We start from the raw sequence: 16,681 nt of genomic DNA on the forward strand, positions 1-16,681 counted from the left end.
AGCTTCTTTTTTTATTTGTCTTAGTTTTACCAGCTCAGTCAGCAGAGGTTCTCTATCTACACATGTATTGCTGTAAATACCACTGATTGCTTGTTGCAGGGCCAGTGGCTTCTACTGGAAGAGAACAGCTCATGGTTTATTTCCAGAGGACTCTACCTGCAGAATGAATGCATCCTCAGGTAGGAACATGAAATGTTTTCAGTTTATACGCATAAAGCTGGTTTACAGCATAGATAACAGTGAGGACCATATATTTATTTATGTGATGAGACAACTTCTGTTTGCTGCAAGTATGTGATCTTCAGCATTAGAGGCATAAAATAAAAATGTAGCTTAAAAAAATAAATTAAGCTAATAAAACAGATTATCTTTCTGCCTTTGAATTTGCAGAGTAGCAAAAAGTCATGTGCAGCTGAGAACATAACTTAGGCTCATAATACTAACATGTTTTGCTGTGTGTTTACAGAACACAACTGAACAACCTAGAATTAAAACAAACACTGAGTGGGTAAATAAATAATGTGAATTGCACAAAGTGGAAACGTTGAAGGTCAGAGCTCTGGAGTGTCATGATTTGATCTTCCAAAGCTGTGAACAGAGAACAAGAAACAATTTTAGATTCACTAAACTAAATCTGCTTGGGTTTCTAGCTTGTATGTAAAACCTCAAAGACAGTTTGGAATTATGCGGGGCTGTATGAAGGTAGATTTGTTTCTTTCATTCAATCAAAAAAAAAAGAAATACATTTGAACGCTGCTTTTCTTTGACAATGTTTTATTTGATAGAAGTCCAGTCTTTTTTTTTTTGTTTAAAGCAACTTTAATTGAAGTGACTGTTTTTTTATTGGACCATATAATGGATAGGACATTTGTGTCTATATTATTCAATCAAAAAAGATGTTGCTTTAAACAAACAGAATCAGTAAAAAAGTAACTTCAATGAAAAGATAAACGTTTTCAATCCTAGAAAATAGTTTAACAATGCAAATAAAATATTTCAGACTCCAAAAATTGCATTTGAACACTTTTTTATTATTATTATTATTGATAATGTTCTCTTTGGTTGAAGTAAAATAGATTACTTCAACCAAAGAGAACATTTTCAACAATGAAAAAAAAAGGAAGTGTTCAAATGCAATTTTTGGAGTCTCAAATATTTTATTTGCATTGTTAAACTATTTTCTAAGATTGAAAACATTTATCTTTTCATTGAAGTTATTTAAGTGATCATGTTGTTTTTTTGATTGAATAATAAAGACACAAATGTCCTATCCATTATATGGTCCAATAAAAAAACAGTCACTTCAATTAAAGTTGCTTTAAACAAAAAAAAAAAGACTGGACTTCTATCAAAGAAAAGCAGTGTTCAAATGTATTTTTTGATTGAATGATAAAGAAACAAACATACCTTCATAGGGCTGTACAAAAATAAATTATATTGTGATTCAATAACTTTATAACCTTTAAACTCATTTCTGTTACAGAGTTACCGAGACCTACTTTCAGCAGCTCCAATGAGGTAAGTTTTATCTATAAATTAATTATCTGAGGGCAGCCTTTAAATGAGCTGATTTTTTATGAAAAACAAGCCATTTTAAATTGAATTCTTCATTAAGTATTAAATACTAGAATTTGAAAATGTATGTTCAAAGCCTATTTCTAAATAGAGATTACCTTTCCTAATTACACATTTAAAAAAGATTTTTTCCAATTTGAAATGGCTTTTTTCTTTTTCAGTGACTAGATATTTGCTGTGTTAAAGGTCAGGGTTTGCCCTGGGAAGCGTTACTAGTTGTCAGCATTGGCTGTGCCCAGTTAGCATAAGTGCAGAAAACAAGTTAAAACACTTCCTACAGTGTCAATCTAAACTAGGATGTTTTAGAAACTTTAAAGGAATAGTACACCCAAAACATGATTAGCCTTCATTTTCTACTCACCCCCATGCTGAACAACACTCTGGAGTACTTTTTTGATATCTCAAATGCATCTGGAGATCTGGGAGGCTTCTTGCTGTCTGCTGACATTCAAATAATGGAGGTCTATGGTGACCGAGACAGAAAGGTCCATAAAAGTCCACAAAAAACGTGTCAATATTCCTCCATACTGCTCGTCCAATGTATTCCAAGTGTCCTGAGTAGGTAGCATCCAGAATTTACTCGAAACGAAGCCATTTAGAATGTTTTTAGAGCATAAACAGTAGTGTATAGGATTTCCTGAAAGCGCGCACATGCGCGCTCCCGACGCTACGGAAGCCGGCAGACCAAACCAGCGCATTCAGCTCGGCAAAGAACTCATGCTCTTCCTCAACACTGAAGTCCTCAGACATTTTTCTTTCGTTGTTTCTTTCTTTGCACAGGTAAACAGCACATTTCTTCTTCTATGCTTGCATTATTGGCAGAGCAGACGCTGAATGCGCACTTTCATCTGGTTTGGTCTGCCGGCTTCCGTAGCGTCATGAACGTGCCGGCGCGCGCTTTCAGGAAATCCTATACACTACTGTTTATGCTCTAAAAACATTCTAAATGACTTCGTTTCGAGGAAATTCTGGATGCTACCTACTCAGGACACTTGGAATACATTGGACGAGCAGTATGGAGGAATATTGACACGTTTTTTGTGGACTTTTATGGACCTTTCTGTCTCGGTCACCATAGACCTCCATTATTTGAATGTCAGCAGACAGCAAGAAGCCTCCCAGATCTCCAGATGCATTTGAGATATCAAAAAAGTACTCCAGAGTGTTGTTCAGCATGGGGGTGAGTAGAAAATGAAGGCTAATCATGTTTTGGGTGTACTATTCCTTTAATTACTGACTTTGAGTTAATTTACTATATTGATCTGTAAACAATCCTTTAGGCTTAGGTGTGTCTTTCTTCTTGGACATCTGAGAATGATTTAGACTCAAAAACATGGACTAATTACCTGGTGGTATGAGCATTTAATGTGTTCAGCTTGGAGCAGTATTTCTGAAATGTTATAATAAAGGAGTTTTATAGGCTTACAGGTATCTGTTTGGGGCTTTCTTAGGCCATTATACTGATATAAACAATATAAAGCAAGTCTAACAGATGAAATGCACATTAAACCAGGTGATTATCCCTGCCTCCTTTTCTGTTTTCGTGATGGACTTTTATATGTTAAAAAAAAAAAATACACCTAAGCCTGAAAGTAGTCACAAAAATCTTATTTTATTGACACTGTAAGCAGAGTTTAAACTTTTTTTTTTTTTTTACATTGGGGCCTTGGTTTTACGTTATTACATCATGCTCTACCCATACTAGTTTTTTGTCATTTGGAGCTGTTCTGAAGATATTCCATTAGGTTATATCCAAGTAACGTCTTCCTATGGGCAACGACTTGGAAGGCACAAACTAAACTGTTCGTAATTTATTCTTTATGGTACGCCAGCATTCATAACATGCAGGTCAGGGGTGTCAAACTGGTTCCAGGTATTCTTTCCAACCAAGCAATCGCACACCAGACTCCAATCTGAACATGATGACTGGACTCTGGTGTGCGATTGCTTGGTTGGAAAGAATACCTGCAGCCACACGGCCCGTTCTGGAACCAGTTTGACACCCCTGATGTAGGTGAATCTTGTCTCCCAGACATCCGCGGTTATATTTTTAAAAAACAAAGCGGAGTGTGTATGATGTCATCCTGTCCACTGAACTGTAGCTAGTTCTACTTACGTGGCCCGGACTGCCTGTCACAACTCCAGTCCGGCGCGTGGATGACATCATACACACTCCGCTTTGTTTTTTTAAATTATAAAAAATATAACTGCGTATGTCTGGGGGACAGTGATTTGCCTACATGTTATGAATGCTGGCGTACCATAAATTATTAACAGTTTAGTTTGTGCCTTCAACTCATTGCCCATAGGAAGACGTTACTTGGATTACAAAACCGGATTATCTTTGGAACAGCTCCGAATGACACAAAACTAATATGGGAGAGTAGAACATGATGTAATAACGTAAAATCCAGGGGGCCAATGTAAAAAACACAGGTTGTACTTTTAATCGGGGCACAGAGAGCGTTGGCACTTGTAGCGTTTGAACCAAACCTTTATCATAGGACATCACATTCTCCATGGTGGCTAAAATATCCTGACAGGTAAAGTACCATAGTAACCATAGTAACCTGACCAAAGTAACCATAGACGTGGACCCTGTCCGCAGTGAGGCCAACGCGCCTAGAGGGCGGCCATCTTGGATCACATGAAAGACGAGTCAGAGATAATATAACAATCTCTTACATGTCACAATCCCTTAAAACTGAATGAGATATATACAAAGTTTTATATTTATATGGTGTATTTTAAAGGATTGCTCTTTGATAATAAGTATTTTGTTTAATAGAGAGGAAGGTGTTGTAATGTAATGTGATTTACAATAAAGAGTTATTAGTTTACATTTTCTTATTTATTTTTTGTCAAATCGTAGTGAATGGTACATTTATGTTGTGTCTAACTAAAGAACAAATGTTCACATTTGCATAAATTATAAAAAAAAAACAGTTTGAAGGGTTAGACACAACATAAATGTACCATTCACTACGATTTGACAAAGTAAAATATTAACAAATGTTTTTTTTTAAACTAAAATAACTTTTGTAAATCACATTACAACAAGTTTTCCTCAATAGATAATAAAACTTATCAAAGAGCACTCCCTTAAAGTACTGAATATTTGTAAAACAATCTTACAATATATTAGTATTTAACTTTGCATATATCTCATCAAGTTTGAGTTCAGCTTAAATAGTTTTTAATCTGAATGAATAATCTAACGTACTATATAAGGCAATTTTAAGGGATTGTGACATGTAAGAGATTATTGTAATATTATCTCTGACTTGTCTTTCATGTGATTAAAATGGGTGCCTCCTATTGATTCTGTCAGCAGCTGTCTGAACTGTGGTCCGATCCCAGATGGCCACCCTCTAGGAGTCCACATATATAATGTCTATCTGCTGATAAAAAAGTTGGAAGTTCTTACCTTGAGATTAAATCCTAGTAGGTCAGAAATGACTCCTGAGACAGCAGACAGGATGACAACCTGGGTGATGTTGTAGAGCAGAGGATTCATGGTCAAACCATACAACCTGAATGGATTATCCAGCTCCTGGAAACAGAGAAAACTGTTAGAAATGCAGACTGTTTGGATCCAAGAGGAGAGGTGAGGCAGTGAGGCGGTACCTTGAGTAGTTTGGTAGCCAGTTTTAGGACATTATTGACAAGCGTCAGCTCCTCCTTCTTGTTTGGCTTCTTCTCCATCTTTAGATAGAGGTTGATCTATGGGGCAGAGGAACAGCTTAGTGAGATCACAGGAACACCTACCCTCGCTGCTGACCATCTGTTTCTGCTCCTACCTGTTCAGTGAGCAGTATGGAGGTGTTGCTGTACTTCTTGCTGGTCTCAGAGCCCAGAGTTACAAACCGGAGCAGGAACAGAGACAAACTGGCACACCAGATCACCAGCTCCCAGTTGTAGTGATACTCCAGGAACGTTTCATGGACGTGGAGAAGCTGAAAGACAAGGACAGAGTCAGGGGGAGGAGCTAAAACACCTTTAATTCAAAGCGGGCTTAAAGTTACCTGAGCACAGCAGATGAAGACTACGGACAGAGTGAGGAGGAAGGCTGATGACACAATGACGTCGACTGAACGCTGAGGGCCCCGTCTCTGTGAATTCGTTCAAACAGATTGTCACTGTGTGTTTCCAGAGAGACTGGTAACCATAAAGCCACACCCGTGGACTGGTACCTTGAGGTATGAGCGCAGCGACAGCCACATCTTTATGTTCTGAACTTTCTTCAGTCGGAAATGAGGAACCTCAGACTTCCTGGCTCTGCGGGCTGATGTCAGGTGACCAAACAGCTTGGCAAACAGCAGCCTCTGAAATATACAGAGATCAGAAGAGCTGAAAAAAATCTGCTGGTTCGACCGTTTCCACAAATAAACATGGATTTTATGCTCTTACCTGTTTGTAGGTCCTCTCTGCCACACTGAGCAGGAAGAAGAAGAGCCAAATAAGGCAAACACGCACTAGGAAGCTGAGTGTTACCATGGTGATAACCAGGGCATCAGATTCGGATCCTCCCCCCAAAGCAACAGAGAGCATCTCGTTTGCTGAGAGCGTGGTGAACTGATCCAAGTCACAGTGCTGAACCAGCCTGTGGGACGAGGAGGGTGTTAGTCAGCATTGGGCTCAACGTGAGCCGCTTCCAGGGACATTGTCTGCTGTACCTGTAGACGAAGGGCGTGAGTCCCAGAGTGACTGAAACCAGGTTCCCAAACACCTGGTAGCCAATGCCAGGAGTGTAGAGGTTCACCTGAACACACAGACAGGAGGGTCACTGTGGTTTACTTAACAAAACCTCAACTTCTCTAACAAGCACTTGAGGAGCCACTCACTCTGTTCATGATCATGCCACTGATCTCCAGGACGGACATGTCTGCCTTCTTACACTCGTTCCCCTCCCACACGATGGCGCTCACCCTCTCCAGGCCGGGGTTGGAGCTGTGCAGCCAGGGAATATGGCTCTGCAATAAAAGCATAATCAACTACAGTTATACGTGAAAACTCGATTTATTTAAACAAATGTTTGGTTAAGTAATGGAGGATGAATAGGAAAATACTCGGTTAAAGGCAACAGGCCTACATACCTGATGGAACGGATCATCTCTGTATTCCTTCTTCGATGGAGGACAGACAGAAGTCCCGCCTGCTTCTCCCTCTGTTAAAAACAGTCACGATGTAAACAGGCGTGCCCGACAGCCTGGTTTCTCATGAACAGTTTGATCAGCTCACCCGTCTCTGAGGTGCAGGATGATCTACATTCTGCACAGTGCAGGAAGTCCTCCCACATCAGGTCCTCTGTTTCAGACTCGTGCCGCGTGCTCTCAGAGTCCTGGGTTCTCATACTGGAACATCTGGAGCTGCAGCTGGTTCCAGATTTGGGAACATCCTGATGGTCAAAACAAAGATTTATGATTATAAAGGGGTTACTGCCTGGCTCTGCATGATTTATCCACCAATCAGACTGCACTCTTTACCTCCACAGCATAGTGTTTCTTGTAAAGATGTGTGTTTTTGCGGTTGCGGAGAGTACAGTCACTGTTCTTTCTTTCAGCTCCCCTGCGGAGGGCGCTGTAGGAGGCTTCAGGATCCTCCTCGCTGGAAGCTTCATCAGATGCAGGCTCCTTAAACACAAAGCCAAATCCACAAGTTGGAAATGTTGTTCTATTGTTCCAATAAATCTTTTTAAGTACTGAGTGATGATTTTGCTTTGCTGACCTTATGGCTGCCTGCTATGAGCAGTCCTGGGCCACGCGTCGTCGGAGAGTGAGAGGGCTGGATGTGAGGGTTCCAGCACGCCTCATCTGGCCGGGTCAGTAGGTCACAGCGCTGATCGTGCAGCTGGAGGCCCTCCTCACTGCTGCGGTTGGTCACCCGTCCATCCAGGGACACGTAGCCATTATCAGTCTCCGTCGATTTATCGATGGACAGCTTGGACTTCTTGGACCTGCAGTGGAAGGGAGGCGAGTAACCAAAGGAGGAGTCAGCAGACTCGTCATATTCAGGCTAAACAAAAACATTTAACAACACTGGAACAGTCATGCAAAAAAAAAAAAACATCTATAATGGAGAATAATAAAAATCAGAGGGAGTCATCATACTGCTACCATACCGAACATAAAGAGAATCAACAAACATCAGATTGTTTCTAGTCAGATTTACAAAAATATTTAAAGACGTAACTGTTGCATGAAATAACCGAAGGGCCTGGAGGAGTTTTGAGTCGCCCAAAACTCCTGCAGGCTGGAAACGGACAACATGGAACAGAGGCAGCATGCAGCTTTAGAACAAAATCATAATCAGCACATTAATCACATCAGCAGTAGCTGCAAAACCCTTCAGCTGCTCATAACAAATCTTGCATTTTAAGTAGACTAAAACAGACTTATATTTTGGGTCGGCTGAACTCTTTTATCCAGGAGAAAAAGAGGTCAGATTGTGAAAGATGTTGCAGCTAATGAAGCAGGCAAAAAGGTCTGAGGCAAGGTTGGCTCTCTGTTTTCCTCTTTAACGATTTAACTATTTCTTTTTAACTTTCACATTTCAAACAGTCAGCATTTGTATTAAGAAGAATCAGACAGATTGATTTTTGTCTTCAAAGCACAACCTTCCCCCATTTAACACAGTCTAATCACAGAAACCAGGAAAATGAAAATACACACCCAGCTTTACAGATATCATGCCAGAAATCTTGGAAGAAAGCACCCAGGCTGTATGTGGTGCTGGCTGAGTGAGAATGTGGCGCCCCCTCCTGTGTGTTATCGGTAGTGCTAGACCCGTCTCCTTCCCTATGCACCTCCATCTGAGAAGCCTTCCTCAACTTCCTTCAGTTTAGAAAGAACGGAGATCAGAGAAGAGACTTAGAGCAGACCAAGAGGCCTTAGAGAACGATATAAAACCCCCACATTAGGTTGGTATTCTGCAAAAGTAGATCATTTGATTTAAGTGATTGGAGTAGATAGATGGAAATTTAATCAAATGTTTATATTCTCTACTGAATTTGTTAATCTAAAAAGAAAAAAATATATATTACAGATAAAAGATCCTGGAAACAAAATGTTAATCAGAAATAAATTTGATTCTGAAGAAAAAAATTAATAATCATTGATAGCGGGGGAAGAAAAGAAAATTGTTTTTTCTGTTAATGTGTCATTAATTGTAGAAGCCCTGCTGGAGGATTTATAGTGCTGGTGGATGAAACATCTGCCCTGAGATGAACTATTACAAGTTCATCGTAAGAAAATAATTAAATTATATGATTCAAGTGTGTATTGCTACCAACGGTCAATAATGTTAACTCCACAATTGCGGTCAGTGTCTCTAGTGAGGAAAAGTCACATAATGTTTGCTGACAGACTGCTGTATCCAAGCTTATTCATGGAAAGTTGTGTGGCAGAAAAAGCCTTGAGAGGATGAGCAAACAAAGATCTGATCTATTAGTTGCAAACTGAATATTGTGTTTATTAGCTCTTAACCATAAACAACAAAATCATTATTAGAAAGTATATGGAGTATTTTGCTCCATGTAATGCAGCTTTATGTGGGTTTTTCTTCTACTTCCCTATTAAAGATTTCTGTTCCTCCGGTGAATGAAAACCTGCGGCTGATCCAGCGCAGAGAGAAACACTCCTAAAGCAGAGGTTCAGATTTATACTGGCAGCAGCATGCTGACGGACATGAAACCAACAAACTGGAAACACTCCAAAACACAGCAAACAGCCACACCATTAAAAAACTAATATAGTATCACAAACAGCTTTTAGGAATTTAAAGAAACAAGCTGTTTGTTTATCAGTTAACCAATAACAGGCGTATTGATTATGGATTTAAATATCAGAAACTGATCCTCCTTTTATGTTTCTGTCCCAACATTTCACTCTGATTTCACTTTTCTTCTGGTCGTATTTAAAAAACTTCCCGTCACTGCCTTCCTGCACCAGCTCACCTGCGTCTCTTGCCGCCGCTGCTGGAGGCGGGTTTTGGGGTCCTGGTGGAAACGATCTGACAGTGGACGGTTCCCAGCAGCAGCATGAGCCAGATGGCTCCAAACACCTCGGTGGCTGGGATCCCATGAGGCTGGGAGATGGTCGCATAGAGGGCTGCTGCTGCCACTGAGGAGAAACAGCAATCCATGTTTACCGTTAGGATCCACATCTGGTCCATCAATGCAGTGTATTTCAATTCAATAAAGGAAATAGATGTTTTTTTTTTTAAGGTTATTGCCTTTATTAATGGCATAAACAGCTGATGGACATTTAATTCCAGTTTGCATCGTTTTACAGCTCCTCCCAAATAGAAAAGTGCATGAACGTGAATCTGTCTTTATAATTGGATTAGACTGATAAGATATTTATAATATAAATACAATCTTGTTTTACTAAAGTAAAGTGCCATAACAGCATATGTCTGCTTTTCTTTATTTTTGTTGATCACAGTGTCTCTCTGTGAGCTTTAGTCTAATCTTCTCTATTAGCTGGGAGGGCATTAGGCCAGGAAAAGTCCATCCTGCTACTATTTGGATCCAGCAGGATTAAAATCGATACCAGAAACTAGAACTGTGTCCATCAGCTGGTGAATGGAGGAGGAATCTATAGTGGAGGCGTAACCCGTCACACAGCGATGGGCTCCGGAATCTGATGAAAACAAATTTACTTTTACAGATTTATTTCTAAACTAATTTCCTTCTTGCTTCTATAGGTTGCTACTTTTATTCTTGTGTCCCGTCTTCTTTTTGTCTCTTTTTCCTGCTTCGCTTCCTGTCCTTTCATGCTTGCTTTCTTCCTCCCTTTATGTCGTACCTTCCTTCCTGGGTTTTTTGCCGTCTCACGAAAGGCCGCTATGCAGATAAAGGCCTCTTCCTTCTAAATATAAGCTTTCCCTCTATATACCCTACATTACTCTATAAAAGGGGTTTTCAGAATTCAGTGAACCCAAACTAAACTCTGAAAGTCAGGTTCATGGAGGATAAATTGTTGGTTAGAGGTGGAAAAAGGCAAGCAGGAAGGGTGGAGGGAGCAATGAAAGGCAACAGTGTACTTCGTCCAGCATGGGTGGTGGAAATCATTGACGTTAGAGTGGGGTGGTGCTCCCTAATCGCTGTGTGCACATGGTAGGCCTCATGTGTAAAAAGGCAAACTAAACACAGGAGCCTGAGTTAGAAACCTCTAAAATAAGCTAAAATGTTCAAAATGCTGAGATTTGGTTCAGTACACTGACAGAAAAATGAGTTAAGTCCTACCTTGCAGCAGATACAGAGCCAACAGCAGTAGAAAGATGCCTTTAGAGGTGACCTGAATCCACCATCGGTAAAAGAAGGGGAAGAAAACGACTCTGACGAGGCCCTTCCTGGTCAGTGACGTCCACGGACTCTCTGGTTTGGCCTTGGCAAACGCTGAACCTGAGAATCAAACAGGTTATAGCTCATCTTCTAGAGCACAGAAGGCTTTAACTTTTACTGCTGATCACTTTGCTCAGTATGTGGGAGATAGAGTCTGCTGTGATGAAGATGACGCCCCAGAGATTTCTCACCTCTAACTAAATCCACATCTATCAGATCTGGTTTGACGTGTCCCGTCTTCTTTGGCTTGTTCCTCAAGCCCTGCAAAGCAATACAGAGATTAATTAAAACATCACATAGATGCAAATAAAGCACTTCATGCATAAGAGGTCACACTGTGCGGGTGAGAACAAAGACAAGTTCTAATCTTTCAACAGCCTTTGGATCTACTCACTTCTAGTGGGTTTATATCTACATCCAGCATCTACTCAGCAGTTCTTAAACCCAGCTGCATCATGTCAGCTGTGGCTCAGGAAGGGGCTTTGATCAAATACGACCCTGGGGAATAACCCCAACTTCCTGCAGCTGCGTGTCACTTCCTCCTGTGCTGCTCTGTCTTTATGCACCGAGTCAAAAAAAGGTACTGAGACTACTTCACTTCTTATGGATTAGAAATATATTTACCCATCCACATCACACCTTTTTCTGCTGTGGTAAAGATGGTATTATTACTTTGTTCTTAAAGACTAAAACATAAAAGAGTTATTTCTGTTTCTTGCATACATATTTCTATTCTAGATCATTCTTATTTTATATTAAAGGAAGGTGTCGAAAAACTGAAGATCCAGAAAAGCAAATCGAGATATCTCTACTAGACCTGATAGATGCTGTTAAATAAAAAATATTTACATGCCAAAGAGTCCTTCATTTAGATGTAGTCACATCCTACTTCATCCTGTCAGACAGGTTCAATTATTAACTTCAAACCAAGACTTAGGTTGGTTTGACACTTTAATAGGTAAATCTACAATTGAGACTGTATTTTTTATCCAAATATTTATATCAAAATTAGTGGAATAATCTAAATTATTTTAATATGAACCCCATCCCCACCCAACCACAAAGAAAATACCTGCAAGATATTTTTTCAGCTTTAGCACAAACATAGCTTGTACCAATTTTAAATAACACTGTTATTACCAGTAACATAAGAGCGTATCCTGATCTATCATGGCCTTTAAAGTCATTCCTCTCATACCAACATTTACACAAGCCAATCAAGTCCCGTTATCAGCGATAGCAATGAGATATTGGGCTCCTTATCTTAAAACGGCTCCAACAAGCTGATAAAGTGTTTGCAGAGGGGAGGAAACCTTCAGGAGAATAGGAGTGTGTGTAGGTCTTGAGGTAGCTGATCGATAGCTTCCTCTTTGATAAGCCCCCATCTCTGCTATATATAGGTCTTTATCTTTAGAAATAAAATGTCTCCATGCTGATAAAAGCAGTTTGTGAATTTTCCATGTCATTATTTAGCAGATGTTCAACATCCACTCATTAAAAATGTATTTGCTTCCATTATTTGCTTAAATGATCCTAAATCTGCAAAAATAAAATGCATTTTCTGTTTTCACCTGCAGGGGGCGACATGGGGTTAAACCATAAGACAAGATTCCCTTACAAAGTCAACTATTTAGCATCAGTGAAGGGGTTTGATGCAAATTTGCATCAGATAGTAAAGAAAGTGAAAAGCCTAAATCTGCACATCACATAGTTCTTAAAAAGTTGTCATTTTAGATACATTTAAAACAGCAGAAAATAAATTAAGGTGGTTAAAGATTGTGTTGTATGGTGTTAAACATAAAACCACAGTAAATTATGAAACAACGTCTCTAGATTTATGATAATGATTGCCTGGGTTCTTATCAGCCTCTGCAGTGTATAATTAGACGTTCTTACGGGTAAGGAGTGCACAGCACTTGTGCAGGACTGAAACTGCCTGCTGCAGACTGGGAAACCTTGCAGAGAGCTGCATCAAGGTCAAACAGCCCTATGAGAGGCGCAGCTGTCTGCTTCTCATTTCGGTTTTAGAGAAGTTGGGGCAGCTTTCGAAGAAGAAGAAGAGATGCAGTCGACTATTCTCACAACTTATTTCTTTCTGCATGTATTCTGACCTTTAACTACATTTCATTATATTATATCCAAACACTTTGATATATTTTGTTCTATGAGGAACAAACGTCACAAAGATGAAAAAATACAGCAAAGTTTAAACCCGGTTCTGTCATATTTTCATAGCAACTTTGATGTCTGTTCAAATAAACGCCAAAACATTCATCATAAGACACGACGGTCCTGAAGGAAGGAATCAGGAGATCCACGGCTTTGGTGGAGAAATGGCTCTGACAAGTTGACCGATCTGCTCTTCGGTGGAGAGGAAAGAGCAACGATGCTCTGTATTTACAGCCATGTACGGGCATATCGGACATGAGGAGGAAGCTGTACTGGTCAGATGAGACCAAAGATTAATGTTTGGCTGCATAGTAAAAACAAACCAGTAGATCTCATTACAGCAGAAACACCGCCCCTTAAGTGAAACACGATGTTGACAGCATTATGCTGTGGGGATGCATGTCAGAGCTGACAGATAGATGGAAGTGATCCTGATCATTACTTTAAAACCTGATAATGGCAAAATGGCCTTGTCAAACTCCGGAAAACAAACAAAAACATAAAACAAAACCATGAAGTTTGTGGTTGTAATGTGATGGAATAATTGATTTCAGAGAGAAACAAGGTTCTCTCATAACCCAGGAGCCCAGGCCTTTAACCCGACACCATGATACTAACTTCTGCTAAAGCCCAGTTTGAATTACACAAACACACAAAAGGAGCCAGATTCCTGCTATTACGGATCAGAATAACTTGTTTAGAGTGCACCATCAGTCAATAAGTGATAGCAGGACTATAGGGCAGCTTCAAGCCTTGCTGGTAAATCATTTACACTACTGCTCCTCTACAACTTGATCTGTCCTCTGTTTTAATAAATTATTGTTTAACTTTGCTGGAGTGAAACATAGAAAAACCAGGATAATAACTTGCAGTAAAAAAAAAAATAAATAAAAAAAAAGTTTTGGTTGTAGGATAAAAATGGCAGATGTTTATTCCTAATGCTTCCCTGATTTCATGACTCATGCTGTGGTCCCACCCAGACAACTCCAGCTGCATTTAAACCTCCCTGCAGCCGGTTATAACTTGTCAATTAAAAATGCAGGCTGGGTTAGTTTGTAACACTGCAGCTCAAGTCAAACCACAAACTAAGAATCTACGGCGTGGGAGATAGGACATGCACGGTGGGACACAAGAGGACCGTCCACCCCGCTGCATACTCACCAGAGAAATAAACTGTAGAGAGGAGGTGGAAAAGATGGACACAGGAGGTGGATAGAGACCAAAGAGATTAAAAGAAAAGCAGTGGAAAAGAGCTGATGGTACAGAGTCAGAGGGGAGAGAAATAAAACTGCACACAAGAGGAGAAACTGAAGAGAAAACAAAGCAAAGGATGACAGAAGACAAATAGAAATAAAACAAACAGAAGCAACAGACCTTTATTTCTCTTTGCTCCACTGATTTCTCCCATATCTGCTGGTCATAGGCTCCAATCTGCAAAGATAAATATGGCTGAGAGTCACAAGGAAGAACGTTTTAAAGAAACCAGATATAAAGCAAACTTATCTCCAAATTGCACTTCAAAAACAAACAAATAATATTCACAGAAAAAAATGTATTTTCCTTTTGGAAAAATTGGACTGGTTAAGAGTTTTCAGGTTCACCAAAGGTAATTAAAAAGGTTCAAAAGGGTTAAAATTTTCAATTCTGCAGACCAACATTTAGAAATAAATTTAATTAAACGCCCAACGGTTTCTCTGGCTGTATGGAGAACAGAGTAAAGCTCTAACATATCAACCGTCCGACGCATAGTCAGGATTTTTTTTGAGGTGTGCAACTATGATTGCAGATTCTCTGCGTGGGGGGGCGCGGTCACGTACATAGACCGATTTGACAGTCGCAGAGGCTATGCGTCAGAAGAATAAATTGGCCTTAAAACCTCCAAGAGTTCCAACGTTTCATTTCTCTTTGGGATCAATAACATATTTTTCACTTGATCTCTTTACACGGCAGAGATATCATTATGTGTGGACAGTTTTGTGCACAATTAATAATTTGGCATACAGGTTTTATGAGTATATGCACTGTGTGTCAATATGACCTTCAGACCAAACGTCTCATGGCGTCGGCAACACAAATAAGATCACAGACTCATTTTGTGCCTCAATTTGCATTTTGATCTTTTTATATCGTCGATGTACCTTTATAGTATTTTATCAAAGGTTTTAAACCATATTTCCACTGAGTAGATGAACTCTTCAGTCAACACGTGAAATAGAGGAAATGATGCCTCCCTCAAACAAATTGAGCAACAACCATATGTTATGTGTTTGTACTGAAGCATCTACAGTCAAATAGAGAAAAAAAAAGACGCGTAGGAGAGTAAAAAAAAAAAAGCCATTGAGTAAAGGATTTTTAATAATGTGGAGCTTTTCTTTGGTTGGCTGCATTTTGTTATTAAAATATTCGCTGGCTATGGTTCATTCATTTGAAGGGTTTCCTGAAACACTAAACAAGTAAAAATTTTTAGTTTTAAGCTCTAAAGACAAAAAGAAAAAAGCTTGTAGATCAGTGAACCCAGTCTGACAGCGTGTGGTTTCTTATTAACACCTCTTCCTCTGTTCAGTATGGCCATAACAGCATCTTATCTAAAGAGCTGTGGGTCTAATTAAATCTTATAAAACAGGAAGAAGAAACATCATCCAGTTTTCATAAGGCCACAGTGTCAGAAAGAACATAAATAAAGGAAGCTCTTCAGATCACTTTAATCCTGGCTAACTAACCACTACATGATGCTAAAATTCATCCAACAATCAAAACGTCAGGTCTCAGAATAACACCTTTTTGCATAATTTAGGAGTTAAACTAAACACAAATATTAGGAAGATTTGGAGAATGTAGAAAAACTTATCTCTAATATCTTTTTCTACTTTTATATACGAGGATCTTTCATAGATTGGGTGTGTAACACTGTGTTGGTGGAATACACCAGAAACCATCTAAAACATTAGATAAGATAAGTAGAAATGTTCTCCCCTGGTCTAAATATAAAAAATCCTCCAAAAACATCCCACTGGATTCTTCACGCCAACACTTTGCAATTATATAACACCATTAACATTTAAATCTGTTGCCTACAGACTGAAAAACTACTCAGCTTCTCTCCCCTAACTCTAAATTCATCAGACGGTTAATAATAACTCAGCTATAAATGGTGATATGTCCTTGATTCATATATTTTTTTGTTTTAATCAAAATGCTCACAATCAGGCTCAAATATAAAGTAAAAATGGTTTGACAGTTTTGTTGCACAGACTCAGACACCGAGCAGAATCAGAGCGGCTGTCTCGCCGCTATGATCTGGGCTTAACTCAGCTCTGCAGTCAGGAAGAAAAAAAAAACACAAGCTCAACATAACAGTCTGAGTCTATTTGCAGTCTGCGTCCAGACAGAGTCAGAAATACACAGTGACTCATTCCTGCAGAGAACTGACTAAAGAGCTGCAGGTGAGAGAGTCAGTCTGCAACAGAAAATGAACCACAAACATTATTTTCCAAGGTAAAAGTTTGACTCACATGCATAGCTGAATCAAAAACACCAGTATTCCGGCATCTTTGATTTAGCTATTCAGATGTCTGGACCCTGCAGGTTACA

General features: G+C 39.4%; 1 protein-coding gene and 1 long non-coding RNA gene across 4 annotated transcripts in view; one reads left to right on the forward strand and one right to left on the reverse strand.

The window, feature by feature from the left end:
• Positions 1-486: 486 nt before the first annotated feature.
• The window catches only part of LOC119792965 (protein PHTF2-like), a 36,506-nt gene continuing 20,311 nt past the window's right edge, over positions 487-16,681 (reverse strand). Inside the window, exons 4-22 of one of the 3 annotated variants that reach the window (XM_038299834.1) lie at positions 14,465-14,521; positions 14,252-14,263; positions 11,113-11,182; positions 10,823-10,981; positions 9,530-9,695; positions 8,247-8,408; positions 7,303-7,531; positions 7,062-7,208; positions 6,817-6,973; positions 6,672-6,742; positions 6,420-6,548; positions 6,252-6,337; positions 5,986-6,178; positions 5,769-5,900; positions 5,601-5,687; positions 5,376-5,531; positions 5,203-5,298; positions 5,003-5,128; positions 487-588 (exon numbers count right to left, since the gene is read on the reverse strand). In XM_038299834.1, the coding sequence (XP_038155762.1) occupies positions 568-588; positions 5,003-5,128; positions 5,203-5,298; positions 5,376-5,531; positions 5,601-5,687; positions 5,769-5,900; positions 5,986-6,178; positions 6,252-6,337; positions 6,420-6,548; positions 6,672-6,742; positions 6,817-6,973; positions 7,062-7,208; positions 7,303-7,531; positions 8,247-8,408; positions 9,530-9,695; positions 10,823-10,981; positions 11,113-11,182; positions 14,252-14,263; positions 14,465-14,521 (2,256 nt within the window). In that variant the 3' untranslated portion in view covers positions 487-567. The remainder of the gene's footprint in view (positions 589-5,002; positions 5,129-5,202; positions 5,299-5,375; positions 5,532-5,600; positions 5,688-5,768; positions 5,901-5,985; positions 6,179-6,251; positions 6,338-6,419; positions 6,549-6,671; positions 6,743-6,816; positions 6,974-7,061; positions 7,209-7,302; positions 7,532-8,246; positions 8,409-9,529; positions 9,696-10,822; positions 10,982-11,112; positions 11,183-14,251; positions 14,264-14,464; positions 14,522-16,681) is intronic. The other 2 variants (XM_038299835.1, XM_038299836.1) reach the window with 2 other exon arrangements.
• On the forward strand, positions 1,477-7,280 carry LOC119792966. The gene is made up of 2 exons (XR_005282048.1): positions 1,477-1,518; positions 7,139-7,280. It is a non-coding gene; the product is annotated as an uncharacterized LOC119792966 (long non-coding RNA).

This window comes from Cyprinodon tularosa, unplaced genomic scaffold (genome assembly GCF_016077235.1).
Source record: "Cyprinodon tularosa strain WSP-4 unplaced genomic scaffold, ASM1607723v1 ctg437, whole genome shotgun sequence".
NCBI lineage: Eukaryota > Metazoa > Chordata > Actinopteri > Cyprinodontiformes > Cyprinodontidae > Cyprinodon > Cyprinodon tularosa.